The sequence below is a fragment of the Podospora bellae-mahoneyi genome (assembly GCF_035222275.1).
Source record: "Podospora bellae-mahoneyi strain CBS 112042 chromosome 1 map unlocalized CBS112042p_1, whole genome shotgun sequence".
Lineage (NCBI taxonomy): Eukaryota > Fungi > Ascomycota > Sordariomycetes > Sordariales > Podosporaceae > Podospora > Podospora bellae-mahoneyi.
Genome location: NW_026946359.1, coordinates 2,680,000 through 2,705,238, shown reverse-complemented (window position 1 = coordinate 2,705,238; position 25,239 = coordinate 2,680,000). Strand labels below are relative to the sequence as shown.

General features: G+C 53.0%; 8 protein-coding genes across 8 annotated transcripts; 5 read left to right on the top strand and 3 right to left on the bottom strand.

Moving 5' to 3' along the window:
* Nucleotides 1-1,069: 1,069 nt before the first annotated feature.
* QC761_108284 (uncharacterized protein) lies at nucleotides 1,070-1,630 on the bottom strand (the record flags this gene model as incomplete). The annotated part of the gene is made up of 1 exon (XM_062874109.1): nucleotides 1,070-1,630. The coding sequence occupies one exon, from the start codon at nucleotides 1,628-1,630 to the stop codon at nucleotides 1,070-1,072; it is 561 nt and encodes a 186-aa protein (XP_062737217.1).
* Nucleotides 1,631-4,105: 2,475 nt separating this feature from the next.
* QC761_108280 (uncharacterized protein) lies at nucleotides 4,106-6,155 on the top strand. Its single transcript, XM_062874108.1, has 2 exons — nucleotides 4,106-5,624; nucleotides 5,723-6,155. The coding sequence occupies exons 1-2, from the start codon at nucleotides 4,835-4,837 to the stop codon at nucleotides 5,809-5,811; spliced, it is 879 nt and encodes a 292-aa protein (XP_062737216.1). The 5' UTR covers nucleotides 4,106-4,834; the 3' UTR covers nucleotides 5,812-6,155.
* A 636-nt stretch (nucleotides 6,156-6,791) lies between these two features.
* On the top strand, nucleotides 6,792-9,139 carry OSM2 (Osmotic growth protein; the record flags this gene model as incomplete). Its single annotated transcript, XM_062874107.1, has 3 exons — nucleotides 6,792-6,961; nucleotides 7,057-7,561; nucleotides 7,627-9,139. The coding sequence occupies exons 2-3, from the start codon at nucleotides 7,218-7,220 to the stop codon at nucleotides 9,137-9,139; spliced, it is 1,857 nt and encodes a 618-aa protein (XP_062737215.1). The 5' UTR covers nucleotides 6,792-6,961; nucleotides 7,057-7,217.
* An 813-nt stretch (nucleotides 9,140-9,952) lies between these two features.
* Nucleotides 9,953-11,876, top strand: QC761_108260 (uncharacterized protein). The gene is made up of 3 exons (XM_062874106.1): nucleotides 9,953-10,298; nucleotides 10,364-10,448; nucleotides 10,516-11,876. The coding sequence occupies exons 1-3, from the start codon at nucleotides 10,287-10,289 to the stop codon at nucleotides 11,562-11,564; spliced, it is 1,146 nt and encodes a 381-aa protein (XP_062737214.1). The 5' UTR covers nucleotides 9,953-10,286; the 3' UTR covers nucleotides 11,565-11,876.
* A 1-nt stretch (nucleotide 11,877) lies between these two features.
* Nucleotides 11,878-17,086, bottom strand: QC761_108250 (uncharacterized protein). The gene is made up of 3 exons (XM_062874105.1): nucleotides 16,620-17,086; nucleotides 14,037-16,551; nucleotides 11,878-13,976 (listed from the first exon to the last, which is right to left on the bottom strand). The coding sequence occupies exons 1-3, from the start codon at nucleotides 16,725-16,727 to the stop codon at nucleotides 12,058-12,060; spliced, it is 4,542 nt and encodes a 1,513-aa protein (XP_062737213.1). The 5' UTR covers nucleotides 16,728-17,086; the 3' UTR covers nucleotides 11,878-12,057.
* Nucleotides 17,087-17,244: 158 nt separating this feature from the next.
* Nucleotides 17,245-18,596, top strand: PUP1 (proteasome core particle subunit beta 2). Its single transcript, XM_062874104.1, has 2 exons — nucleotides 17,245-17,707; nucleotides 17,776-18,596. Exons 1-2 carry the CDS (start codon nucleotides 17,582-17,584, stop codon nucleotides 18,472-18,474), a joined length of 825 nt encoding a protein of 274 aa, XP_062737212.1. The 5' UTR covers nucleotides 17,245-17,581; the 3' UTR covers nucleotides 18,475-18,596.
* Nucleotides 18,597-18,732: 136 nt separating this feature from the next.
* QC761_108230 (uncharacterized protein) lies at nucleotides 18,733-23,050 on the bottom strand. Its single transcript, XM_062874103.1, has 3 exons — nucleotides 20,078-23,050; nucleotides 19,881-20,019; nucleotides 18,733-19,827 (listed from the first exon to the last, which is right to left on the bottom strand). The coding sequence occupies exons 1-3, from the start codon at nucleotides 21,978-21,980 to the stop codon at nucleotides 19,728-19,730; spliced, it is 2,142 nt and encodes a 713-aa protein (XP_062737211.1). The 5' UTR covers nucleotides 21,981-23,050; the 3' UTR covers nucleotides 18,733-19,727.
* Nucleotides 23,051-24,394: 1,344 nt separating this feature from the next.
* Nucleotides 24,395-24,917, top strand: QC761_108225 (uncharacterized protein; the record flags this gene model as incomplete). Its single annotated transcript, XM_062874102.1, has 2 exons — nucleotides 24,395-24,415; nucleotides 24,741-24,917. 2 exons carry the CDS (start codon nucleotides 24,395-24,397, stop codon nucleotides 24,915-24,917), a joined length of 198 nt encoding a protein of 65 aa, XP_062737210.1.
* Nucleotides 24,918-25,239: the final 322 nt, after the last annotated feature.

Here is a 25,239-nt window from a genome sequence, read left to right as displayed (position 1 = left end):
TTGAAGGGAGGGAATGGTTGACTGGTGTGCGGGATGAAAAGATCTCACTTGAGGTCGAGGGATATCGAAGTGTTTAAATGGCATGTTGATGGTGACCTTGAATGTGGAAGCCTTGTGATTGCTTTGTTGAAGCCTTGGAATAGAGACAACGGCGTTGTTCAGATTCTTTTGTCCGCTGTTGAGAAGTATACTATTGTCAGAGAATAGCAATGTTTAGGCACTCGAATTAGACGGCTTTGATTAGCCCAAAACTAAATCATTGTGAACACTCTTCCGAATTAATTTTGTTTTTTGATATAAGAGTGGTGCGGCCACGGTCAGTCTGATGCCAATATGTTGTGAAGCACGGATGGGAGTAGGGGTAAAAGGGGGGCACGTCTTGGCATATCAGGTCGTTCCCCCCAAACCCAAAACATCCTTCATTCACATCTTCTTTTTGAACAGTCAGGCAGCAAGTGACAGATGATACTTGAAATGTCTCAAATAATCTACAAACCAACTCACCTGATGATCGAGTTGAAGTGTTGCCTGCCAGATGTCATTCTCCGGGCTTCCTTTAACATCTACGAGTTTTGAAGCATGAGACACTGTCGTTCTGTCATATATCATCAGCTATGATTAAATTTTATCGAGAAGGCTTCATTAATAAAATCGTTAAAGTAAGGACAACTGGAAAATCCGTCCACTGATGGCGGTCTATGTGGCGTTTATGCTGAACTTTGAAGCGCCGGCTGAGCCTGTAGAGATACTAAGTCAAGCAATCACTTACTTGCCGGTCAAGTCAAATAAGTAAGTAAATCAAGTCAAGTAAAGCTCATTTTTAACCAAGTTAAATCAAGCCTTCCTTTTGGCTTGACTTGCAAACTTGAAAAGCCGTCAAGCTCCAGATATTAGGTGGGTCCGTCCCGGTAAGGGGGGGTATCTATGTGTAATTGACGGGTCTTGAAGGTCACGGTCAGTAAATGCCCAAAGGGTTGTCGGCAAGTGCCAAGGTGAATGAGAGGAGGCGTCGTAAGACGAGGTGAAGGTGTACATATGTTGTAGGTGGGTGCCGAGTGCCAGAGGGGGCTCATTTCTTGCGTCGCTTAGATGTTTCGAGTTGTTCGGCCTCTTGGTGTCGTTTACGTCCGACCAAACTGCATCTTTCCCGCCCAGCAACGCAGCGAGCACAAGCGCGGGATTTTCCCTCCAATATACGGCATTCAAAGCCGCTTTTACGACTTTTTGGGCTTGGTTTGGAGCTACTCTTGTACGCTTTGCACGTCTCGCAACGAGCATCGCCGGTCTGGAGCACGCCATCTCTCTGTAGCCGCTGCGCTCGCTGTTCAGCCCTACCCCTCTTGCTTGACGACGGTTGTGGTTGATGATTGGAAGGGCCAGCAACGTCGTCGTAATTTTCTTCATCCGTGGCATCAGGGTCGAGAGCCTCGTCTTGTTCGAGGACCTCGGGCTGTGGTCGTTCGGGAGCGCGAGGACCTTTGGTAAGGAGCGGAGGACACTCGGCGGCGTTGTCCCGCTCCCAAGCGCTGGCTGACATATCCACGAGGATTTGTGCGGCCTCACGAACCTCGGCGCCCGCTGGCGCGTCACCAGGCCAAATCTCGTAGCATTGCCTAAACATTTTGGGCATGTAGCAAGTTTTTATTATACTTTTCGATATGTCGCTCGTAGGTTGGCCGTCGTTTGAGTGGTACTGTCCGTCCAATTGACGAGAGATACTGAGAGACTTCAAAGTCGGCCTTGAGAAGAGGAGCGGGCACTTGATCTGAGTGAAAATACTGTGATGACCGAAGTGAGATGTGCCGACCTAGCTTAAATCTGAGTTTCCTTCATAATGGGCCCTCCAGAACCAGTGGCATCAAGCCACTCACCTACTACCCGGGTAGGTGGCTTGTATGCCCAAAACTCAAAGTTAACTTTTACCTAACTTGATCGCAGGGGCAACGCCTCACGCCAAGAACCAAGTCCGGGGCTGGGTCTACCCTGAGCCATCACAATATTGACTCCAGAGCAGACATTGCGGCCCGCTCTGGGGTCGGGGCTTTCATCAGAGGACCTCAGTTGAAAACGTTAAGTGGAGACATGGCGTTCAGGGCTTTATGGTTTTGGAATCTGGGCTTTGTGTGTGATTTGTTAGATTTTCCTTCATTCTGAGGACTCCTTCCAGTTGTGGGTGATGCTCGAGTTGGGACCTGATGCAAGGCCCCCAACAGGCCCAAGACGAGTAGTAGCTATGGGGTCATACCTATAACTCCTTCGGCGCTGCCGACATGCAACCGGCCCCAGGTTTCGAGTATTACTGCTAGAAACAGCGCAAGAAGAGCAAGCAGAAACATGGGGCTGTAAACATACACGGCAGTGGTCTTGGAATAGGTCAACACCAGACTGGAAGCATTCAGATCTTTGGCAAAGGCCTGCAAGGTAGCCATGTCAAAGTTAGCTTCGATTTGACGCGCGACTACTGCTTCTTGACGCTCCAGAATCAAGTCAAACGATCGCTCCATGCAGCTTGTTACCAAGGTCGATGTTGAGGCGGCGAGGGTTGCAGCAAAACCCACAACGGCGGTAGGTTTGATTGTGCCGACGCCCGGATGCAATAACGACTTGATTTGATAGCCATTTGGGGCCAAATAAAGAATGATAATGAGCAGGTAGCAGACTGTGCAAACAGCGGCCAGCGCCGTGTTCAGCAGAAGAGGGAGCGCCAAGGAGCCTTGTGGTTCGAGCAGGATGTCAAACGAGCATGGAAAACTCTATGAAGAAAGAACCGGCTCGAAGTGCCTTCCAGTTGAAAAATAAATGTTAGTCGGGGTTCAGCTGAGCAGAAATGCCACAAGAGGGCAGTATTCCACCACACTCAATGAACCCAACGAACAGCAGAATGGTTGTGGCCCATGAGGCTGTAGAGGTTGCTTTTGTTTGGCTATGTCTTACAGCCTGGCTTCATCAACCAAGTAGCTGAAGCAGAGGTTTATGATAGCACCGTCAACGACATAAATTTAGGAAAGTCGGCAACTGTTCAGTCACCTGTTATATTCGTCTAGAGGGGCTATGCACTTAGCTAGATACCGAAATATCCATGACAGCGCATGCGAGCTCACTGATCATACATGAATGTGGGTGTACCTACCTCGCCTGAATGGTACCTCTTCATGGTCGAGGAGCGGCCAGCCATAGCCACATGATATATCATCGCAAGGCATCAGTGAAAAGCTCTCGTATCTGTGTGATTGTCATCCCATGCTCCGGTAGAAACGTTGATCCATTTTTATTGACTTTCGGACCGTGGTATCCACGGCAACACCCCACCAAGTTCAACTCCTCACCACCATTTCTATGACGTCGCTGCCAGACTTCACTACCTCCCGCGACATTAAATCTATTGAAAATATATCACATCGCTTCATTTCCTGCAATCAATTGAGACTGATGCGACTTGATGGCAAGATCGTCCAATTCCTCGGTGTGACTTGACAGTTTCATTTGCTTTCGGCTTCCCTTTTTTGGTGCAACAGAGCATCCATGCTGCATGATCGTCGATGAAAGACACAGGTCAGTAACGTCGAAAAGCCACAACATCGTCTATAGGCCGCCTTGGTTGTTGGTCCGGGTGTACTCGCATCGTTAGCTCTGCAGTGTGAATAGGCCGGGTATAGACGAATCAGATGGCTTTTCTTCAATGCAGTAGATCATAAGACCTGCCAGTTCTTCAAGGTTTGAAGAATGCGTCCGAGAGGGGAACCTGAGTGCGTGGGATGGACAGTACAATAGTTGATTTGAATAACGGGCATGATAGAACCAAAACATTTTTGGACTCTCCAAGTTGGAATGGTTTGTCGACTTGAGGATGATGCTATTGCAAACCAAAGGCATCGAAGGCTGCAACGAGGCAATGGCACTTTTTGATGTTCGACTTACACGGAAGTTGCCTTTGGGTGAGACACCTTGCACATATCATCAACAGACGTCACCACGTCTATTAATTCCTATCTCCCCAGCAAAACTCATCAATGGAAGACACACGCCAATGCAGATCAAACCCTCGAGTCCACCATGACGTCCTCCTCATGAAAGAAAACTGTCTTCCTGAACACAACAGGTTCCCATCCAACAAAACATAACTTTCGGAATCTACGAGATATCACGTTTGACATCTGCATTTGAAGCTAGCTCCTTCATAAGTCGCATACATGCAGCTGGGATAAGCATCGGGCGGGCTTGGTACCCTGAGTGGGCATCAGCTTACGGCTACCACCCGAACGAAAAGGGTTGCTTTGTTCTCATCGAGTGATGACAGCCCCCCTCTGCCCTGCTCTGCGGCCCACTTAAACGCATGGTGACACCATTGTTCCACCAGTCGTTCATGATCCTTCACATCCTTACATCCTAGACACCAGGGCTTCAAATATGCACCTTGTCGTGGCATGGGCCGTGTGGTCTTCACCGAATCGTCTATATATGCAGTGAGCCATCACGCTTCACTAGAACACTCTGGAAACTCAACCTGTTGTCCCACCTGCCTTGCTGCCGATAATCGCTTGGTATTACTTGTATATCTCCGCCCTCTCCCGCTTTCACCCCTAGTGACCCGGGAGGCACATAGAATCGCCGTACAAGACCATCTCGTCCTCTCCCTGTGTGGAAGAATGCTCAAGCCCAACCGATAACCACAGCCATCCATCTCACCGACCTGAATATTGGCTTTGCTAACAGCTGGACATCTCGACGCTGAAATCAACCAAAATAGCTCGGACTGTTAGGTCCCAGAGTGCTCTCTCACAACAGTCCCAACACCAATATCACCACCAATATTAACGATATCGCATCGTCCAAAATGTCTCTCACAGTCACCTCAGAGCCATCAAAAACCATGTCCTCCCTACCCGCCAACCCGTCCTCCCAACAACAGCAACCCACCGTCAACATGGTCATCCGCCAAGACCCATTCTACGTAACACTCGACGCCTCCGCCCTCCTGGCCGTCTCCATCCTGACAGTCCTGGGAATGCACTTCGTCGACCTCCTCCTCCTCGAGTTCCTCATCATCGCCGTCCCCATCGCCCTCCTCATCCACAACGACTACCTCAACTTCCTCAAGCTCGGCCCCGGTGGGACACCCCCCACCCCCTCCGGCTACGCCCGTCTAACCTTTTACCGCCTCTTCACCCTCCGCGACCCCTTCACACCCCCCCCTCGGGACGTCGTCTCCTCCCCCTCCACCGGGATCCTATCCAAACTCCCTTACCGCCCGGGCCCTCGCCCAACCGTAGCCGGTCTGGCACCCCAGCGTCAGCTAAACCAGCACGGCTCAGTAGAGTGCTATAACCGACTGAGGGCAGCACTTGAGAACCTGTCAAAGAAGCACCCCAGTGTGTTTGTCACCGCAACGTCTTGTCTGGAGAAGCACGGGTTTGCGCTGTTTGCGAGACACCCGTTGAATGTTTGTGGGAACGGGGAGATTGTCCATATTCACAGTTCGGATCGGTCGATGCATATGAACTTGCACCCGGATGATATCAAGGAGATTTTGGACAAGGGGTGGGGGCAGAGGCATCCGATGGCGTGGAGCGGGTGGGTTAGGGCGCCGTTGCCGGAGACGTTTAGTATGGTTTATGCTCCTAGGGGTGAGTTCTCTATTCTTTGTTTTTGATACCTACCTACCTACCTACCTACCTATCTATGGGATTGATGTGAGAGGGCTGACGTGAGATGATGTGGACAGATGAGAGTGACTTGAAGATTGTTTGTCGGATTGTTGAGGCGGCGATTTGGTATGTGATTGCGGAGAAGGTTGAGACTGAGCTTGAGTGAAGGGGGAGGGTGGTAAGGGAGCAATGTGTTGTTAGGAATGGGGAGAATGGATAACGGCTGGCGGGAGTTCAAAAACATCACCAAGATCTGGCTGGGCTGTTCGGCGTAGGAATTGGATATGGATTCAATGGGTTTCTTGTTTACTTAATTTTCGGTATGAATTAGCAAGATCAGCGAGCACGCGTAGTTTGCTTACTTGGGGACATAGTTGCATTTGAAGCTACACTGCAAATATGAAGCCATTCCAAATCCTATTCTGGGCATCGCGCCACCTGACCGGTGGAGGCAAGCCGTTCTCATGGAATTGGCAATCCTCTTTTGCCTTCGCTCGGAGCCTCGAATCCAATAATCAAAGTGTATCAAGTATCATAAAACAATGAATATTTGAAGCCTCATGTTCGAGGTGTTAGTTCCATCAGCGCACGGAATCTCCAGTGACGTCAGCTGATTCATCGGGTGTGAAGACGAAGGCGGCGACGAATCGGTGGGCTAGGATTTGTAAGAGCGCCTGGCGCTGGCTAACTTCAGAGCCAAGCCTTACAAGCCCCCGGTTGGAGACTTTGGGGTTGGTGGTTCAATTCCGACACCCAAGGTCCAAATGTTCCCACGGCCATGTGTCGGTCTGCAGTCGACAACATCCTCGGCCATTGCGATGCAATTAAGGCAAGGACGTGGCCGTGGTCCGAAGTGAGGATTGGATCAAGTGATGAGCCCAGTGTCGCCAAGGCTGCAGCCATTCTTGGACCTCAATGCATCACATGTCATTGAAGTGTCCTCCCACGTTCCATCAGCAGCTTTGCGACTGACTTTTTGCCGGGCTCAACTTGGGGTAAAACTGGGGTAACAAGGGGGTTGCTGGTCTCTTCGCGAGAGGACCGACGAGCTCGGGGAATTCCACATTGAGCTGTTGTTTGGGCGGGGGGGGCAGGCTGCATGTGATGTGTGGACTGCCCGGATCCAGTGGCAACCGTCCAAGCCTCGGCAACCTCGCAAGTCAGGGACAGCGCAAGGCGTCCGAACCGGGACGTTATAGAAGCCACCCTCTGCCGCAACACCAGCTTCTCTTTGTCCTGCTTCTACCATTCAGTGGGCAGCTCTCTCTCATTCTTCTCTTCTTCAAGATACCCGTTTCTAGACAAACATAACCTGGGTAAGTTTGCCTGTACCTGTCCCTAGCTGTCTCGGCCTGCGTTTGGATATCGCTTCCAGTGGGGGTTTCACTGAGGCTAAGACTCGGCCTAACAGGATCCAGACCTCGGCTTACCACAAACGACGGACGACGCGCGAATCATTTAACAAACCACCTCCCTCGAACCCGTCTTCATTCCAAGCCGTTCTCCTCTGCAACAACTTTTTCCTTCATTCCATTATCGACTTTGCTCGGCATTTGCTTCTTTTCAGATACAATGGCGTCCAACACGGTAATTGTTGTCGGTGGCGGTCTGGCGGGTCTTTCGGCGGCGCACTCCATCTACCTCGCCGGTGGTAACGTCCACGTCCTCGACAAGCAGGGCTTTTTCGGTGGTAACTCCACCAAGGCCACCTCTGGCATCAACGGTGCCCTCACCCGCACCCAGGTTGATCTTGGGATCCAGGACTCCGTGAAGCAGTTCTACGACGACACACTCAAGTCTGCCCGTGACAAGGCCAGACCCGACCTTATCAAGGTCCTCACTTACAAGTCCGCTGCTGCCGTTGAGTGGCTCCAGGATGTCTTCAACCTTGACCTCACACTCGTTTCCCGTCTTGGGTAAGTCGCAACTACTTTCCGGCATTTCCGGTAGCTAGACAGCCTTGCTAACATGCTGTGATCAGTGGTCACTCTCAGCCCCGTACCCACCGTGGTCACGATGCCAAGTTTCCCGGCATGGCCATCACATACGCTCTGATGCAGAGACTCGAGGAGCTCGCCGAGACCGAGCCCCACCGTGTCAAGATCACCAAGAAGGCCCGCGTTGTTGACCTCATCAAGGAGGGCAACGTCATCAGCGGTGTCAAGGCTGAGCACGAGGGCCAGACCCTCACCATCCACGGCCCCGTCGTCCTCGCTACCGGTGGTTATGCCGCCGATTTCGGTGAAGGCTCGCTCCTCCAGAAGCACAGACCCGACACCATGGGTCTTGCCACCACCAACGGCTCCCACGCTACCGGTGATGGTCAGAAGCTCGTCATGAAGATTGGCGGCAACGGCATTGACATGGACAAGGTTCAGGTCCACCCTACTGGTCTCGTCGACCCCAAGGACCCTGGCTCCAAGTGGAAGTTCTTGGCTGCTGAGGCTCTCCGTGGTGAGGGTGGTATCCTTCTCAACGGTGATGGTGACCGCTTCTGCGACGAGCTCGGCCACCGTGACTACGTCTCTGGCATGATCCACAAGGAGAAGGACAAGGGCAAGTACCCCGTCCGCCTTGTCCTCAACTCCAAGGCCTCCAAGGTCCTTGACTTCCACACTCGCCACTACTCTGGCCGTGGTCTCATGAAGAAGATCACCGGCAAGGAGCTCGCCAAGGAGATCGGCTGCACTCCCGAGCACCTCCAGAAGACCTTCCAGACCTACAACGCCATTGCCGAGGGCAAGCAGAAGGATCCCTGGGGCAAGAAGTTCTTCCACAACATGCCCCTCGACATCAACGATGACTTCCACGTCTCCCTGATGGAGCCCGTTCTCCACTTCACCATGGGTGGTATCGAGATCAACGACAAGGCCCAGGTTCTCAACAAGGAGGGCAAGCCCTTCGAGGGTCTCTTCGCCTGCGGTGAGCTTGCCGGTGGTGTCCACGGTGCCAACCGTCTTGGTGGTTCTTCCCTCCTTGGCTGCGTCGTCTACGGCCGTGTTGCCGGTGACTCTGCTGCCAACTACCACTTCCAGCAGGCTCTCAAGGGCAATGTTGGCGCTGCCCGTCTCGGCCAGATCGCCCTCCACATCGATCCTTCCACTCCCGGCAAGATCTCGGTCCAGTGGGGTGGTGAGCAGGCTGCTCTCCCTGCTCCCGGTGCTCAGACTGGTGCCCCTGCCGAGAAGGCTGCTGCTGCCCCCGCCAAGGCCGACCCCAAGGCTTTCACCATCCCCGACAAGGAGTTCACTCTTGAGGAGGTTGCCAAGCACAACAAGAAGGAGGATCTCTGGGTTGTTGTCAAGGGTGTCGTCATGGACCTCACCAACTGGCTCGATGACCACCCCGGTGGTCCCCAGGCTATCCTCAACTTCATGGGCCGCGATGCCACCGAGGAGTTCGAGATGCTCCACGACGACGAGGTCATTCCCAAGTACGCTCCTGGCCAAGTGATCGGTAGAGTCAAGGGCCAGAAGGTCACTCTTGAGATCTAAGTCACTTGAGCGATTTCACTAACTGTGTTCTTTTTATTTTACCCGCATTTGCACGGCGCTCCTTGGGAATTGCAGCAAAGAGTTTCATGGACGGGGCTGGGCCGAGCCAAGAGAAGCGACGCCGATTAGGAAGCCCTGGCTAGGAAGAATAGATGTACCATTGTTTTAGTGGCGGTCATTTTTCTTGCTGCGAGGAGGAGCAAAGCATAACGCATACCAGCTTGATCTATTTGGTTATTGTTTTGTATTTTGGATTTTTTGGATCAAGTTCGCTGGTTTGTTGAGAGCAGGAACAACATGACTGCTACTGCTGCTGTACTGTATTGATAGCTTGGAATGATGCTGTTCCTTGAAAACTAGTAATGAGAAGATGAGATCACACCAATCATTGGACCAATTGCCCAGAAGTGAAATTCTTAGCTCTGAATCATCCGAGGGAAGTTGGTGCAGCGCCGCGCCGCGGAACTGATCTGCTCGGGAGACCATTTCCGGGCCGAGGCCGGCTCCGGACCGGTTTAGGCGGCCGGCATAGGGCACCGGATGTCAGCCGGAAGTGGAAGAGAGACTTGGAGCCTTTTTCTCATGTTTTATAGTCTTTCCCATCAACGGAATTTTAGTGCCCGGGCCTAATGGATTGGAGTGTTTTGCATAATGGAAACCTGGAAATCACGTAAACGATGTCTCAAATCGAGTGTCATAGAGCATGTCTTTTCAGTATACAACCCTAACCCTAGGAATTCCGCAGCTGACCTCAGCTGATCATCGTTGGGCCACTCCGGCCCGCCTCCCCAGCCTGCAAGGTGCCGTCAGTTCGCTGCCGCCTGCAACCTAGCTCAGCAACCACCCGCATCAAGAGCTTGACGCGCACGCTTTCAGAATCGACAAAACTTCCTCTCCCACCGCACATCCAGCTTCTTCTGCTACCAGCTTCACACAGGCCGTCCGCGACGCTGTCTATATACTACCATCTTTCATCGAAACCACCTACGCAACCCCACCTGTTGTTGGTTTCCAAGGTGTCCCTTGCGAGCGGCACCTTGCTTGTGATGCAATCATAGCTCCTGTCACCCCCGAACTCGAAGCTCTCCACGTTGCGATAGCGTCTTTTGCACCTACAGACACCGTCAAGGGTGGATAGTGGTTCAAGATGGCTTGGAACGTATGTCACGCCAGATACCTCAATCAATCACAAGGATTGATCAGACAAAGCTCACACCCGGCTAGATCTTTAGAATAGCGGCCGACCTGTCGCACATAACAGCAAAATGCATCCTCATCTTCTCCATCCACCGTAACAGGAGCGCCGAAGGTTAGTTTTCTTCCCCTTCTCCCTTCCCCCCCTTTCCCAACCATCTCTAACCCTTTTTGTGTCTCAGGCGTCTCCCTCCTTACCCAGCTCTTCTACGCTCTCGTCTTCGTAACCCGTTACACGGACCTCTTCGTCGAAACCCACGCCTGGAACTACTTCTTCAAAGTCTTTTACCTCCTCTCCTCCTTCTACACCCTCGGCATCATGCGCTTCGTCTACCCCCGCACGCGCGAAAAGGAAATCGCCTGGAAGCTCGCCGGCCTCGTCTTTTCCGGATCCCTCGTCCTCTCCCCCTTCTTTATGCTCATCTTTGATAAGAAACGAGAGTGGGCTTTTACAGAATGGCTTTGGGTATTCTCCCAGATCTTGGAGTCAGTCTGCGTTTTGCCGCAGCTGTTGCTGCTGCGGCAGACGACTGTCCCGACGGTGATTACCAGTTTTTACATTGTGTTCTTGGGGAGCTACAGGGGGTTGTATCTGCTGAACTGGTTCCTCAGGGAGCTGGACACGAATGGGCGGAAGCCGAACCCGATCAGTGTCATTTTTGGGATTGTCCAGACTGCGCTGTATGCGGATTTTGCGTGGGTGTACTGGACGAGGCAGAGGGTCAAGCTGAGGAATGGGGGGGTGGTGGATGCGGATGATTTGAGGAGGGGGTGGTTGTTGAGTAAGATTTTTGGGAGCAAGCACCTGAGGGGTGGGAGCAACGCGGCGGATGAGGATGAGTATGATGAGGAGAGCGCGCCTGCGCTTGGACCGGGGAGGCATGAGGTTGGGCGGGATGCCAGGCCGGGGAGGGCAAAGTGGGGGAGTAGGGGGATTAGTATTAGTGCTGATGAGGGGGTTTATGATGGGGAGAGTGGCGGGTCGAGGCAGGAGCAGGGTGTGACGAGTAGCAATAGTAGGGGAGGTTTTGCGGATGAGTCGGATGATGAATTGGCTGGGGGGGCGGATCCGGATGCGAAGATGCAGGATCCGGATGATTTGGCGAGGGCGTTGAATGATGATGAGAGTGAGAGTGATGAGGAGGATAAGAAGAAGAAACAGAAGGCGGCTCAACAGAATGGAGGGCAGCCAAGCGGGATTAGGAATGGGGATGAGTGGGATGATGATTGATTTCTCGTCTGAGATAGGTTGGAAGGTTAGGGAATTGACAAGGAAGGAATGAATCGAAGGAGGGAAAGGAAGGATATGGCATTTGGTTCTATATTACCTACTACAGGCCGGAAAATCACTGTTCATCTTGGAGGGGCCTGTGTTTCGGGCGTTAATGGAGTTTTTTTTGGGTTTAGTCAAACTTGTGGGTTTGTTTCAGAGTCTTCTGAGAGGACAGCGTGGTGGGATACAACAACTAAGCGGAGTAAATAGGGGTAGATAGCAATTTTGCTTCATGTCTACCACACAGACATACACGCACACACATGCACCACAACTGACCACATAAAATTGTGATTTGACTATCCTAATTATGTGGCAACCCAGACAGACATATAACTCGATGCTGCGAGCCAAACCCAACTTACAAGACCAGACCTCTTCCAAAGCAAAACACCGTGAACCTTGATTGTAAACGCATACACTTTGCTCCCGTCCCCCTTTCCCATACAAACTACTCATCATCCCTCAACCGACTAACATTTCCCCCCGTCCTCTCCAAACTCCCCCTCAACAACCCCAACACATTCTTCCTCCTCCTCTCCCTCTCCCTCAGCACCTTCTTCTCCTCCTCACTAAACTGACTCAACTTCTTCCTCGGACTAGGCCCCACCCCACCACCGCCGCCAGGTCCAACACTTCCCATCCTAACCGACGCCCCAAAAGGCGACTCCCCCCTGCCGGGGCTCATCAACAACGACCTCCTATTATTCGGCGTCGGCGTGGCCGGCCCTCCTCCACCAACAAACGGACTCCCCTCCCTGCTCCTCGCCGGAGTCCCCAACCTCAACCTCCTCATCTGGTTCTCCAAAACATCAATATCCCCGCTCCTCTTCTCCGCCATGCTGGTCATCTTTTGAATCGTTCTCAAGATGGCATCCACCGTAGGAACAGGTGCTCTACCGCTCGCACCCCCTGCAGAAGCAATCTTTGCCTTGAGCAGCGTCAATGCCTCTTCTGCTTCCGCCAACAGCCCCGAAAACGTCGCGAAGGATCGTCTGAGCTCATTCTGCTGCGCGGCCTGCTCCGCACTAAGAGGTAAAGATTTGGCAACATTCACCTGGTCGGGATCGACATGCGCCATGATGATCTTGCGCATGTCTTCTTCTTTGGCGCGGAGCTTGGTCAGGTCCCGCATCAGGCCAGAAATCTCATCTTCGACGCGGTCAATCTCTTGAATGCGGCCCTCTTCCAAGCGACGGGAGAGTTGGTTGTCGATTATTTTACCTAGATCTTCAGCTTCGACAAGGACCCAGTCATCGGGGTGTTCGAGATCGTCCTGATCGCGGCCGTCCTCCTTGCGGAGGGTGGTATGGCCGAGGATGAAAGACTGGAGCGCTCGGGAGTTGAGGCCCAGGCGATCAATCATGCGGTTGATATCCCGCCAGAGAGCCTCGCACGCAGCTGGGATCTCGTTCTCTCCGCGCTTCTCAATTTCCTTGAGCCTTGTGTCCGTCGCCAAGAACTCGTCAATCTGCAGAGTGGGCTTAATTTTGGAGCGGAGAAGTTGCTGGATGCCCTCGTCTTCCGGATCCACGAGGGCTTGCTTGGCTTCTTCTTCTCGCTTGGCCGCGAGCCTCATCTGGGCTTTGATGTTAGGGTCGACCTCCTGTGGCCGCGCCCGGCTAGCTGGAGCAGAACCGAACGGGCTGGTAGCCGGGGGTGCTGAGCGACGTCCCAAGAGATCCGACGCAACACCTGGCGCAAAGGACCGAGGAGTGTCGGGGGGACCAGGCCGGAGAAGGCTCGCCCGAGGTGGACCTCGCATCGGGCTCGGCGATCGAGGGCTTGTCGGCACCGGCTTGGGGAACGACGGGGCGTTCCTCGTGTTGATCTCGCCAAAGAGCGGGCGACCTTGGTTGGCCTCGGATCTTGAAATGGTTGAGAACGCACTTCCAGTCATGCCACCATCAAAAGACCCATGGGGAGTGATGCCAGGAGTGTGACTCTCAAAACCGCCAGCTGTCGGGCTGAACTCCTTAGTCACATCAACGCCGCTGCCTTCCGATTCTTCCTCATCGTACTCTTCCTCTTCTTCATCAACCTCACCTTCCTCAAGTTCGTGAGTCTGATCTTCCGCGTCACATTCTGATAGTTCACTCTCGTCGGGGCTTTCTGGCACAGCAGGGACATCCGGAAGTTTGGTGGCGGGCTTGCCGATAAAGTCAGGCGGCAAGGGGGCCTCCTCAGGGATAGGTGGTTTGGCATCGTAGACCTCAGGCTTCGGTTTGCTCGAAAGCAGGTTGGGGGGCATTCGCCCAGTATCGCTTTCACTGAATCCAGGTGACTTGGATGTTTCCTTGGAGGGGAGGCCTGGTTTCATGAAATCCGGAGGGAGTGGCGCCTCCTCTGCTTTCACAGGAGCTTTGGTATCTGCTTCTTGTGAGTTGTTTGATCCTGAAGATGAAGAGCTAAAAGAGAAGTCGGCCTTACTAGTTGCATCCGGCGGCAGAGGGGCCGCCGGAACACTCTTAACATTCTCTTTATCGCTTTCCTCTTGCTTGATCTTTGGTGCTCCGAAAGGATTTTCCGCAGGCTTTGGTGACCCAAATACATTTGCCGCGGCAGGTGTCGGTGCGCCAAAAGGATTAGCAGCAGGCTTCGGTTGACCAAAGAGGTCAGTTTCCGGCTTTGGCTTAAAAAGCCCCGACGAAGCAGGTCCTGGAGTTCCAAAGATACTAGATGTGGGAGCCGAGGCCTTCGGGGCAAATAGGGTCATTTTGGCAGCTTCGACGCCAGCAGTTTGGAAGCCGAACTTCGAGGGGGCCGGTGTCGATGTTGGCGTAGTAGATCCGAGGTCACCAAATACAGACTTGGGCTTCTCCTCGGGCGCTGGCGTTACTCTATCCATATCCTCATCCTTGGAAGCTGGGGCTTCCAAGGCAGAGCTGAACCCACTTCCAAACATGGAGCTGCCTTCTGGCTTTTTAGTTTCAAAGGCACTAGCAGCACTTGAGGTATCAGCCTTGAATGTACTTCCCAATACAAAAGGAGAAGCCCCAAAAGCGGGTCTGTCCGTCTTCGCAGCCGGCGGAGGGAATGCTGTAGGTGTATCCATTGAGACTTCAGGGGCGGGGGCAGAGCCAGCAGGCTTTGATCCGAAAATGCTGGATCCGGAAGAAGCACCGCCCAGAGACCCAAAGCCACCCTTACTGGCAAAACTGGCAAAACCACCAGCTGGTGGAGCAGCACCACTACCGAACACCTTACCGGCGGCGGCTGCCGAGCTGCCTAAACCTGATTGTCCAAAGGCAGGTGCTGCAGAAGCAGTTGTTCCCGTGGCCCATGGAGAAGGCTTAGCCGCCCCCAATCCTAGTGAACTCTGGCCGAACGCAGGGGCCGATGGCTGGCCAAAAGCAGGGGCACCAAACGCAGGTACAGCAGCAGCTGGTTTACTACCGAACGCGCTGGAACCAAACGCTGGGGCAGCAGATGTACCTGATGCGGTAGCCCAGGGTGAAGCCTTGGCTCCCAAAGCAGAGGAACCACCGAATGCCGCGGGAGAGGACGGTGTCCCGAAAGCTGGAGCAGGAGAGGGTTCGCCAAAGGCAGAGACTCCAGGGCTGGCAAGGGCAGGGGACCCAAAAGCAGAAGCTCCAGAGCTAGCAACGGCAGGAGACCCAAAGGCAGAGACGCCAGAGCTAGCTGGGGCCGCTGGTGTGATTGCCTGAGCGGCGGACCCTCCTACGATGCCCGGATACGTTGTCCCGGCCCGAATAGATTCGTTATAGACAACCCACCAGGACACAAGCACGCCTTCATTATTGAGCACCCACAGGCCAGGGAGAGGCCCGGGAGAGTTCTCGATTTCGTCCGTCGGGATGGGCTTGTAAACCTTTTCCTTGCTGGACAGGTCGAGCGTCGCTCCGATAGGAAACGTATCGGTCAGGTCCTCGCCCATAGGGAGCTGAGCACGCTTAGAATCGTCAGCAAACTCAGTTGTTGTGAACACATTTGTGATCTTGTCCGCATCCTTGTCCTGTGTCAAGGGGGTCTTGGAGCGTGTCAATAGACCAATGCCTTCATTGGCCGTTGACGCAACCAGCAAACACTCGTCGAGATTTGGAGGGAAATCCTTCAGCCTGAGGATAGTGTGGTGTGGTGTCTTGTCGGCCACAAAAGGCTCTACCGGGTCAGTGATCTTCTGATAGGTGAACGTAGGTGTTCCTCCTGGTGGTTGATGGCGGGTGATTAGGTTGAAAACAGATGGATCTTGGCCATTTGTCTGGTTGTAAACAGCAAGGAACACGTGGTTCTCAATCCAGGCCAACGAGGCGACATGGTAATCTCCAACACTGGGGGACTTTGGAATATGTGCCTTTTCCACACCTTCGGGTGTCATTTGGTAGATGGAGCCGTCAGCTACACCAGCAACCAGCTGTTTTCCCTTGGTGCTCCATGAGACACAGCTGACTTGCGAACGAAGTACTGGCCCATTCGCGCCCGATACAAGCTTCTTCTCCGCAAGGTTCGCCATCAAGAGGTTGCCTTTGTCTGTCACGATGGCGACGAAGTGCGAGAGATCCGGTGAAGGATTTGGAACCAGAGCCCTGAGAGATTCGGAATTTGTAGGTATTTCGAAGGCGGATTGCGTGCCACCTTGTGTAAGCGTGTCGGTATTGTAGACAGCAAGACCACCGCCCGACTCGGCGGAAAGAATGAGGAATTGTTCATCCACGGTGAAGGCTAACTGTGAGATCCTGATGCCAAGCGGCACCTTGGCCTGGGGTGTGAACGGTCGGACGTCGCTATCGCCATTCTTAGGGGATTCGAACGCTTTCCGTACAGACTCGGTTGTGGCGATGTGTACCGCATCTGGGCTGGCCGCAGCAACCAGACCCTTTCGAGGGGCAATGCTAAGAAGGGATGCCGTTGGGGCTGGAGCAGGCTGCCATTTTGAGGTCAACTGAACCTTTGAATCGCCGGCGAGAGAGAGAAATCCAAGACCCTATATATACAAATTAGCGCTCCACTCTGGTGTGAGCTCAACCACCTGTCACCGTGCACCTATCTCACCTCTGTCTGGATAACCTCGAGATCGCTTCCTTGCGACAACCCCCCCACCCCGCCAGCGGAAGGTACGCCCATCATGGGATTGCTCGCGTTTCCAAAACCGAAAGCCATAGCTGTAGCTGCGATGCGGCCGGCCTTAGACAGCGGACCTGAGCTCAGAGTCTAGCGTGATTCATCAGCGGGCAAGGTGTCCCGGGGCTCGAGAGCGAATCCAGCCAAAGCGGTATCGCGATCGGGCAGCGAGTTCGAGAAGTCGTCGAGCAAAAGGGATTGGAAGTATTGAAATAGCAATAGTTTGCGCGTGTCCCCCTAATTATGGGTGTCGTTTCGATCGGGAATAGTTGTTGGTTGGCAGTAACAATGTTGCCAGGAGGGGGTTGGGACTGCAGTTTCTTTGTGCAAGTCGAAAGTCAACACCAGCTCAAAGAAATGGTGAACGACGCGCCAATGAGCGATTGACCCACGATTTTTCTGCCTGCCGTGCCTGCCATGCCAACCCGAGAGCACACCCCTGTCACTCAAGAGTGCCTTCCCCCTCTTGGTTAGCGCTTGTCACGTGTGGGGAGAGCTTGGGCCAGCCTCCAGGTCCCGCTGTGGAGTCAGGCAGCACCCTGTAGCGCGCGTCAGTCCAAGCTTGACGACCACTGTATCGCCCGCCTGAACGCCCGCCAACATCCTGCTCGGGAAAGCTGCGGTAGCAACCTTCTACAGCTTCAAGACTCCATCATCCACGACTGAGACAGCTACAGGCCCAGACATCTGACCATATCAAGTCACCCGTAGCATCCTCGTTCCACAATCCCGCATTCAAGAGTTGCGGCTGCCAGCCAAGGCGTTACGATCCCATCTTTGTCATCAGCTCTTCAACGGCCTCGATCAAGAGACCCCTTCCCACGAACATACCCCCACAGCCGAGCTTGGACACTTAGAACCGACGATATTCAACCACAAACCAACCACACACCATGCCTGGTTTCGATTTCTCAAATTACAACCGCAATGCGGCTCTCCACGCCCGTGGCGTGCCCCTCCCCAAGGCGACCAGCACAGGTACCACCATTGTGGGATGTATATATGATGGTGGTGTAGTGGTATGCCGTCCTCCCCCCTCGAATTTAACCCCCATCCCATAATATCTAACCCTCTCTCTCCACTCCAGATCGCCGCCGATACCCGTGCCACCTCAGGCCCCATTGTCGCCGACAAGAACTGCGAAAAGCTCCATTACATCTCCCCCAACATCTGGTGCGCCGGTGCCGGTACCGCCGCCGACACCGAGTTCACCACCGCCCTCATCTCCTCCCAGCTCGAGCTCCATTCCCTCTCCACCGGCCGCAAGCCCCGCGTGGTAACCGTCATGACCATGCTCAAGCAGCACCTCTTCCGCTACCAGGGGCACATCGGCGCCTACCTCGTCGTCGCCGGCGTCGACCCCACTGGCACCCATCTCTTCACCGTCCACGCCCACGGCTCCACCGACAAGCTGCCCTACGTGACCATGGGTTCCGGCTCCCTCGCCGCTATGTCCGTCTTTGAGACGCAGTGGAAGGCCAAGCTGACCCAGGACGAGGCTGTGAAGCTCTGCGCGGACGCTATCGAGGCTGGTATCTGGAACGATTTGGGTTCTGGTAGCAACGTGGATGTGGCAATCATCACGCCGGAGAAGACAATTCTCAAGAGGAACTACATCAAGCCAAACGAGAGGACGCAGAAGCTCAAGAGCTATGTGTTCCCAACGGGTACCACGGCGGTGCTGAACGAGAAGATCACGATCAGGAAGCAGGATATTGGGAACTTTGTCAGTATCACGGACTTGACGGAGGCGGAGGCTGGCGATAAGATGGAGGTTGACACATAGGTGCTGGGATGAGGCGTGGGTCATGTGATATTAGTATTGATGTGATGAAATTGAGAGCAGGCGTGGGCAAAGAACTAATAGAGCTCAAGTCGAATCATTAATTTCGGACGTATTTGGTGTGCTATACCGATATTGTCGGTCAAACCGTGCCCTGAAAGATAATGAAATCGATAGGCCTTAATAAATAGTTGATAGGTCTTGATGGATTGTTAAAAGGCCTCTTGACATAGTGAAAAGGCCTTGAAAGACAGTTCAAAGGCGTGCTGATCATATTTCAAGCTCTTGATACCGAGGTGGATATCATACTCAAATCCACACATGAAGCACCAGAAAGTCAACATCTTCCAGAAATCTTCGATCCTGTCAAACCCCCAGGGTCTTTTCGAGGTCCGTCTCATCTCCCACCTCCCTCGCTTCCACCCACCTCTAAATAAGTATCTTACCTAACACCGCCTTCAACTAAATAGGTAACATGCATAGCTCGCAGATATCTACAAAAAGCTTTCTTGCTGATCAACAACAACAACAACAGCAGCAGCAAATATATCTACACAACAACAACAACAAACAAACAAACCATCGAGAAAAACTACGATTAGATTTTTAAAAACTTCCCACTGGCCCTCCCCCCCCCTCCTCCCATCTTTGCCCTGCTACTCTTCACTCCTCGCTAAATCCAGTTCCCCCCTCTTTCTCTGCCCACCAAAAAAAAGAAAGAAAAAACCCCAAGCATAATACCAAACCAAAATAGATAACCTTGAAAAGAAGAAAGCAAACAAACACAAAAAAAAAGTACAAAGGAAGATCCTCTTAATATCCGACTTTTGGAGATCAACAGGAAGAAAATTGAAAAGAAAACGAATCCCTAGAAAAGCCCCCCTTAACCATCACACCTTGCTCTTTTTGCACCTGCCCACCGCAACAAATTTGTAAAAGGAAAAAATGCAACGCCCACAATATGTTGCAAGTTTCCCCTATAACAAAACACACAAAAAAAAAAAAAGAAAAAAAAACTCCACAAAAAGCAAAAAGTAACAACAAAGGCTGATGGGGGTATGAGTGATGATGATGACGATAGATGATGACTGAAAAAAAAAAACTGTCTAACAAAGAAAAAAAAAACCCCCCAAGAAAAAATGCAAAGTGATGAGAAAAAGACGCCGTCCTTTATAGGTAGGGGAGTTGTCGTTGGTCGTCGGGTTATGCTGGTTTGAAGAGTAATGTTTGTTGGCACGGCATGGCGAGCAAAGAGATCAATGCGTCTTTCTGCTAAAGATGCTCTTTCTAGATTTCGACTTTGCCCGGTCCTTCTTGTCCTTTTCAGGGTCGTCGGCATATTTTGGCTTGTGAATCCTGTGCCAATGTTAGAAGATTTTCTTGCCAGAGAATACATGACAGAAACATACCAGCTATTGCCCACCATGCTCATTCCCTTCGACTCGGCCTCCCGATAGAGTTTGGCACTCTTTTTCAGGTTCTTCTTGCAGCCAATGCCTTGAGCATAGCAGAACCCGGCCTCCGCAAGCGCATCGACATCTCCCCAAGCTACACGGATATCTGTCAGCACCGAATACCGAATCATTGTAGTAAGGAAGAATCATACCTCCAGCAGTTTCAAAACACTTCAACGCCAACACCTTATCCTGCTCAATCCCCCACCCGTTCATATGACTGACACCCAATTCATATATACTGAGCGCCAACTGAGCACGGTGTGTCTTCCGCTCGTTCACATCCACATGCTTGCCCTCCTTGACATGCTCCTCGTCCTCCTTGATTTCCAGATTCGCCGAATCCATGGCTTTCCGAAGCCACTCCACTCCCTCACGAGGGTTCGGTCGCATGCCCCAGCCGTGACGACAAGCCAAAGCATATAGCAGCATGCCAGTAGGGTGACCCTGCTTGGCTGCGTGCCGTAAATGCCACGCTGACTCTGGCAGCGAACCTTCCTGGTGAAGAGCAATGGCCTTGTTAACGTGTTCTTCCGCAGTGAGATCGGCCATCGTTGGTGGGTTAGCCGGTGTGGCAGGCCCAGGCTTGATTGTGCTTGCCGAATCGCTTGTGTTGTTCGACATTATCGATCTCCCCGCAGCAGCATCGTGTAGATGGGCAAAGGGAGCACGGCCTCGTTGCGACTCTCCAGACACACGGGCACTCTCTATCGATGGTCTGCCCAGAGGTGGGAATGGCTCTGGTCCCGATCTAAAAATCTCAGTGCTGAGCTTACTACGCTCGTGTGACGGCCGAGTGTTGGCTTCAGGAGGATTCGGTGGCCCGGTTGAACTTGTTGGCCTGCTTGCCGGCCTGCTAGGTGGGGATGGTGGTGGTTGTCCATGGTTTTCAACAGGATGTTCCCATGAAAATCTCGCCGGGGCTTTCATGTCCGGCAGGACAACCGAGTTCCTTTGCAAAGCCTTACCCCGCGGCAGCACAAATACGTCTTCTTTGGGCGTAGACTCGGTGAGTGCCTCGCTGCTCATACTGATGGGCGTATGGGCTGCATCATCGGTCGTGAGCATGAACGAAGCATGACTATCAGATGATGCTTGCCGTGCTGGTGGATCCAGACTTGGTGTCCCAGCTCTGCTGAGTGGTCTAGAGAAATTGAACGACGGGCGCGGCAAAGCAGAAATATCCGAGCTGATGGAAGGTGATCGCTGGTATGGGGCAAACCCAGGCGACAAAACACCGCTGCTGGTAGAAAACTTGCGAGACCTCTGAGAGTGAAATGATGTGCTCATCGGGGTGCTGAATCCTTCATCGTCGGCAGAACTGTCATGAGAGGACATCAAACTCGAAGAGCGCTTAGTGAATAGAGGCCGAGGAGGAACAAGCCCTCCAGCTTCATGGGAGGTTGTCTTGGATATTCTTTCGGGGGAGCTAGTAATCGAGCGAGTAGGTGTCGATGCTGGGAGAGGTATACTCTCCTGCGTTACCGTCCTCGTCAGTTGGGCAGGGGGAGCAGCAGTATCGATTGGGCCTGGTGAATGTTCCCTTCGAGCTCCGACCCCGAACAAGCTCTCGCGGTCCTGTTCCTGCTCCTGATCTGCCTCCTTCTGTGAGTCAAAGGTCGGCGGCAGTTTTGGTACCGGGACATTCTGCTCAGGCGTAGGTGGTATATGGCTCATTCGGGGATGCACTGATACAGGCCGGTTGTTGATATCAGTTTCCACCTCTGGTCTAAATCCAGAGCCTGCGCTGTGCTGCGCAGCGAATTCTTCCTCGGAAGCAGAATCGTGGGACATGGATCGAAAATACTCCGATCTTCCCTGCATGATCAACGGGCTTTCAGTAGTCAACGGTGGCAGTCGACTCATGCGTCGCCCAGACTTTTGACTTTCCTGCAGCTGCTTTGCCAGCAGACGGCTTTGTAGCGCGAAGGCATCGAGAGGTGATAGTTCCGGCGGTGCTTCGCCCGCAACATGGAGACGAGGGGATCGTAGCGGGCGTCCAACGGAAGCGGAGGATTTCGACCTCACGTCGATAAAGTCAGGTCGGTTCGCCATGGTGCCGTTCGCGATGCAAATTATTTCCTACGATGATTCATACGTTGTTGTAGTGTTTGCTTCGAAATATCTGCTGGGTCGATGCGTGGCGGTCCAGTGAGGGGGTTCCTCCTCAACCGCAACCCTCCGCTGATACCTGGGTTTTGAAGATCGGTCCTGGGCAAGACGTCAGGGGCAACAGCGTCGACGGAATACCGAAACGTCGAGCTAAAGGCGCATAAACTATGAGGTCAACTCTGGCCGACTCAGACCACCCAACCGGCAAACGAAGTGTGGCGTGCGACTCGAACCATGCGGGATCGACCTAAAAGATGCGCGAGTATTTGGTGGCTTGGAGAAGGGTGAACCGCGATCGGGAAGATTGTCGGCTCGCGTAAAAAGAGGCAGCGTCAAATGTAAAGATGCGGGTGAGCCAACGGTAACTCGAGGTGCTGATGCCTCTCTCGAAACAACATCAAGATTTTTGAGGGGTGCGGCGGGTGAGGGCTGTCGTTTCAAGGTCCAAGCCGGTATCGTCGCGGGGATGGGCGGCGCATTCAGAGACAGGAACTGCGGGCGGGTGAGCAGCCGATAAAAGAGCCACACAGGTTGTGGTAAGTAAGATAGTAAGGTGGTAGAAAAGGAGTAAAAGCAACGGGCAAGTCGCGAATGGCGGCAACGAACGGACGGGGTAGAACGAGCGTGAGAAATGGAAACGAGGGTAGGTAAGGTAGGTAGGCGGCAAACAGATAGGTCAGGTCGTTCGTCCTGGGGTCTCACAACACCACAAGTTGGAGGAGGATGAGAACAGAAAGAAGCGTCACGTTGCGTTCGCAGGCCAGGCCGAGGAAGGGGGATGGCCAGGGGAATGAACGGGGAAGCGGGTCCCTAACGGAAAGCCAACCTACGAAGCCAGCGCCCACATGAATTTGCTTCTGGCCCCCATGCCATTTTGGGAAAAGCGTGTGCAAATGGTTCCAATTATGGCTGGGCTAGCACTGAAGCAGCTAGACGGTGTGCGGGTGTCCCTGGGCTCAGACAGCAACAGCGTAACGGTGCTGCGGTGCGATAGCGCCCAGGGCCCTCCCTAGGTGGCCCAAGAGAGAGCAAAAAACATGGGGTGCAGACTGCGCTTTTCCCCTTTTCTAGAACTAATATTTGTCCTCAAGAGACCACAATGCATGCCCCTTCCAACTACAAAGCCCCTCACCGGTCTGTCCGTAGAGGTTGCGCCATGGAGGCGTCACACAAGGACTCCGCCTCGACGTGAGTGCCGAACCTGAATATGCAGTTGGCCATCAGTTGCAACGACGTCAACGGGTCATCTATGGATCTGTGTTGAAGGCAAGAAGTAACGCGGTGCTACTTTCCCGACTGTAAGAATACCCCGAGACCCAGAGGCCCCTCCGCGGATATTGCACCGAATTTAATGTTCATCTGAACGGCCCCCCGGATTGCCATTTGAGACGAATTGCATTGGATCCGTTTGGGGCCGCGACGGTCGGTGCCGCAGGATCTGGACCCTTTGCATGCAATGCACCACGAAGGCACAAGCAGGGACTGCGCCTGCTCTCGTGCCACAAAACATGTCGGGATCGCAGATTCAAACTCTGAATCCATCTCTACCTTATCATCTCTTCTCTCCCTAGAAGCTCAACAATTCCTTCCATGACAAGGCCTCCTCCAGGGGCCATGGAAAACAAATTGTAGATCCATCGATCACTTTGACAAGCTTTTTCGAACAGGACTTCCACGGCTTGCCGAGATGGTCTGGGTCCGCCCGGGGCTCGTTCCGTGGGTCTTGATCTGAGCTAGCGTCCAATGATTTATTCCATTGAAATTCTTGAGAGTCTGGCCCTCTGCATCTCTCGCTGCATATGCCAATGTGGTGTTAGCTACGCAGTATTATTGTTGGTTATTCTTGCCTCTTCCGAAAGACGGTGGCATCCCAAACACAAGAAAAACTGCTGAGCCCGGCTCCTGCAGTCGAACTAATAATCAGATGGCACAGAGGGTGGGCAAAGAGGAAAACCTCGAATTGCGTGTGGTCCACACCAAAAATTACCTAATAAGGACGAGACACCCCTGACCAACCAATCATATATCCATCCCACCCTGACGTCTCAAGAGTTGAGTTCACGGAGACCTCACCTAACCTGGAAACAGGAACCTCCCTTCCAGTTCCTTGGATCTTGTACATAAAAAAAAAGAAAGAAGAGTATTATCTGAACAGGGATTCGCCACGATCACCAGTTACACATCAACCTCGCACCGCAGCAGTTCACAGCAGGTACACCGGCCGGCCGCCCCAAAAGCGACCGACAGCGATTCCGTGACCTGCGACCTGCATGCATAAGTGCGAATCGAGACTTGGGAAAGCGGCAAGTCATTTGGTGGCTTTTGAGAAGAACCGTTCGTCTTGAATCATCTGAGCAATGGGGGCATTGACCAATGAGGTACGCCCGTCTCTGTTTTGATATATGCCTCGAAACATCAAGTCAAGCATGTGCCAACTACAACTTGGTTGACTACCTTCACCATATTCCCCCTTCGTATAGCCCAACTCCGATCCCACTAACAACAACACGGACACAACTCGTTTCTCCAAAGTGGAAGTTTCACGCCACATCCGTGTTCACCTTGCTTCTCGAGTCAAGCCCACCTGTCTGTCCCACGCGACCGGTCGCCATCTCCCCCCCTCATCCCTTGCCTCCTCCCTTTTTTTTTCTGATATGTCTCTCTTTGAGCCTCTTGATCGTGGCAATTGTAACAATTAAACAGAACAATGACACGAAAAATCCAGCTCGGTCAGCTCGGGAACCGGTGACATCAGAGATACGCGACGGTGAGTGTTGCGGGGACTGTAGAGTTCTGGAGAAAACACTTCTCAAGGCGTCACCACAAGCATGGCGACGCACCGCGACACCTCGAATATCACATCCTCGGATCCACCGTTAACCCAGCTGTCTCTTTCTGAGATCCTCGTGAACAAAATTTCCCCGATGAGTGGACCGTAGCTGTCTGCCTCCATGTAGGTATGCTCGCAGTCATAAAAGACAGCGCCTTTCGCCCAGCCGCCATTTTCGATGTGCCATCCGGCCCTGAAGGTGAGTTTCGGCCACTTCGGCGGCGATACTGGGCACCACCACGCCCACGGTCAATGAGCCAGATAAACGGATGTTCGTCCGTTTCATCGTTGCCGTTGGTGATATACTTGTCGACGACCAACTTGTGGCAATAGTCGATGGTCCGGAACAGAAAATCTCGGGGCGACCCACCC

Coding starts and splice junctions, on each gene's coding strand:
- QC761_108280 (XM_062874108.1), top strand. CDS start 4,835: ATGTCTCTCACAGTCACCTCAGAGCCATCAAAAACCATGTCCTCCCTA. Junction 5,625..5,722: donor TATGGTTTATGCTCCTAGGG/GTGAGTTCTCTA, acceptor TGATGTGGACAG/ATGAGAGTGACTTGAAGATT.
- QC761_108260 (XM_062874106.1), top strand. Junction 10,449..10,515: donor CCGTAACAGGAGCGCCGAAG/GTTAGTTTTCTT, acceptor TTTGTGTCTCAG/GCGTCTCCCTCCTTACCCAG.
- QC761_108250 (XM_062874105.1), bottom strand. CDS start 16,727: ATGGCTTTCGGTTTTGGAAACGCGAGCAATCCCATGATGGGCGTACCT. Junction 16,552..16,619: donor TCGAGGTTATCCAGACAGAG/GTGAGATAGGTG, acceptor TTGTATATATAG/GGTCTTGGATTTCTCTCTCT. Junction 13,977..14,036: donor TCTGCCGCCGGATGCAACTA/GTAAGGCCGACT, acceptor CACAAGAAGCAG/ATACCAAAGCTCCTGTGAAA.
- PUP1 (XM_062874104.1), top strand. CDS start 17,582: ATGCCTGGTTTCGATTTCTCAAATTACAACCGCAATGCGGCTCTCCAC. Junction 17,708..17,775: donor TATATGATGGTGGTGTAGTG/GTATGCCGTCCT, acceptor TCTCCACTCCAG/ATCGCCGCCGATACCCGTGC.
- QC761_108230 (XM_062874103.1), bottom strand. CDS start 21,980: ATGGCGAACCGACCTGACTTTATCGACGTGAGGTCGAAATCCTCCGCT. Junction 20,020..20,077: donor GTGTTTTGAAACTGCTGGAG/GTATGATTCTTC, acceptor ATATCCGTGTAG/CTTGGGGAGATGTCGATGCG. Junction 19,828..19,880: donor AGCATGGTGGGCAATAGCTG/GTATGTTTCTGT, acceptor ACATTGGCACAG/GATTCACAAGCCAAAATATG.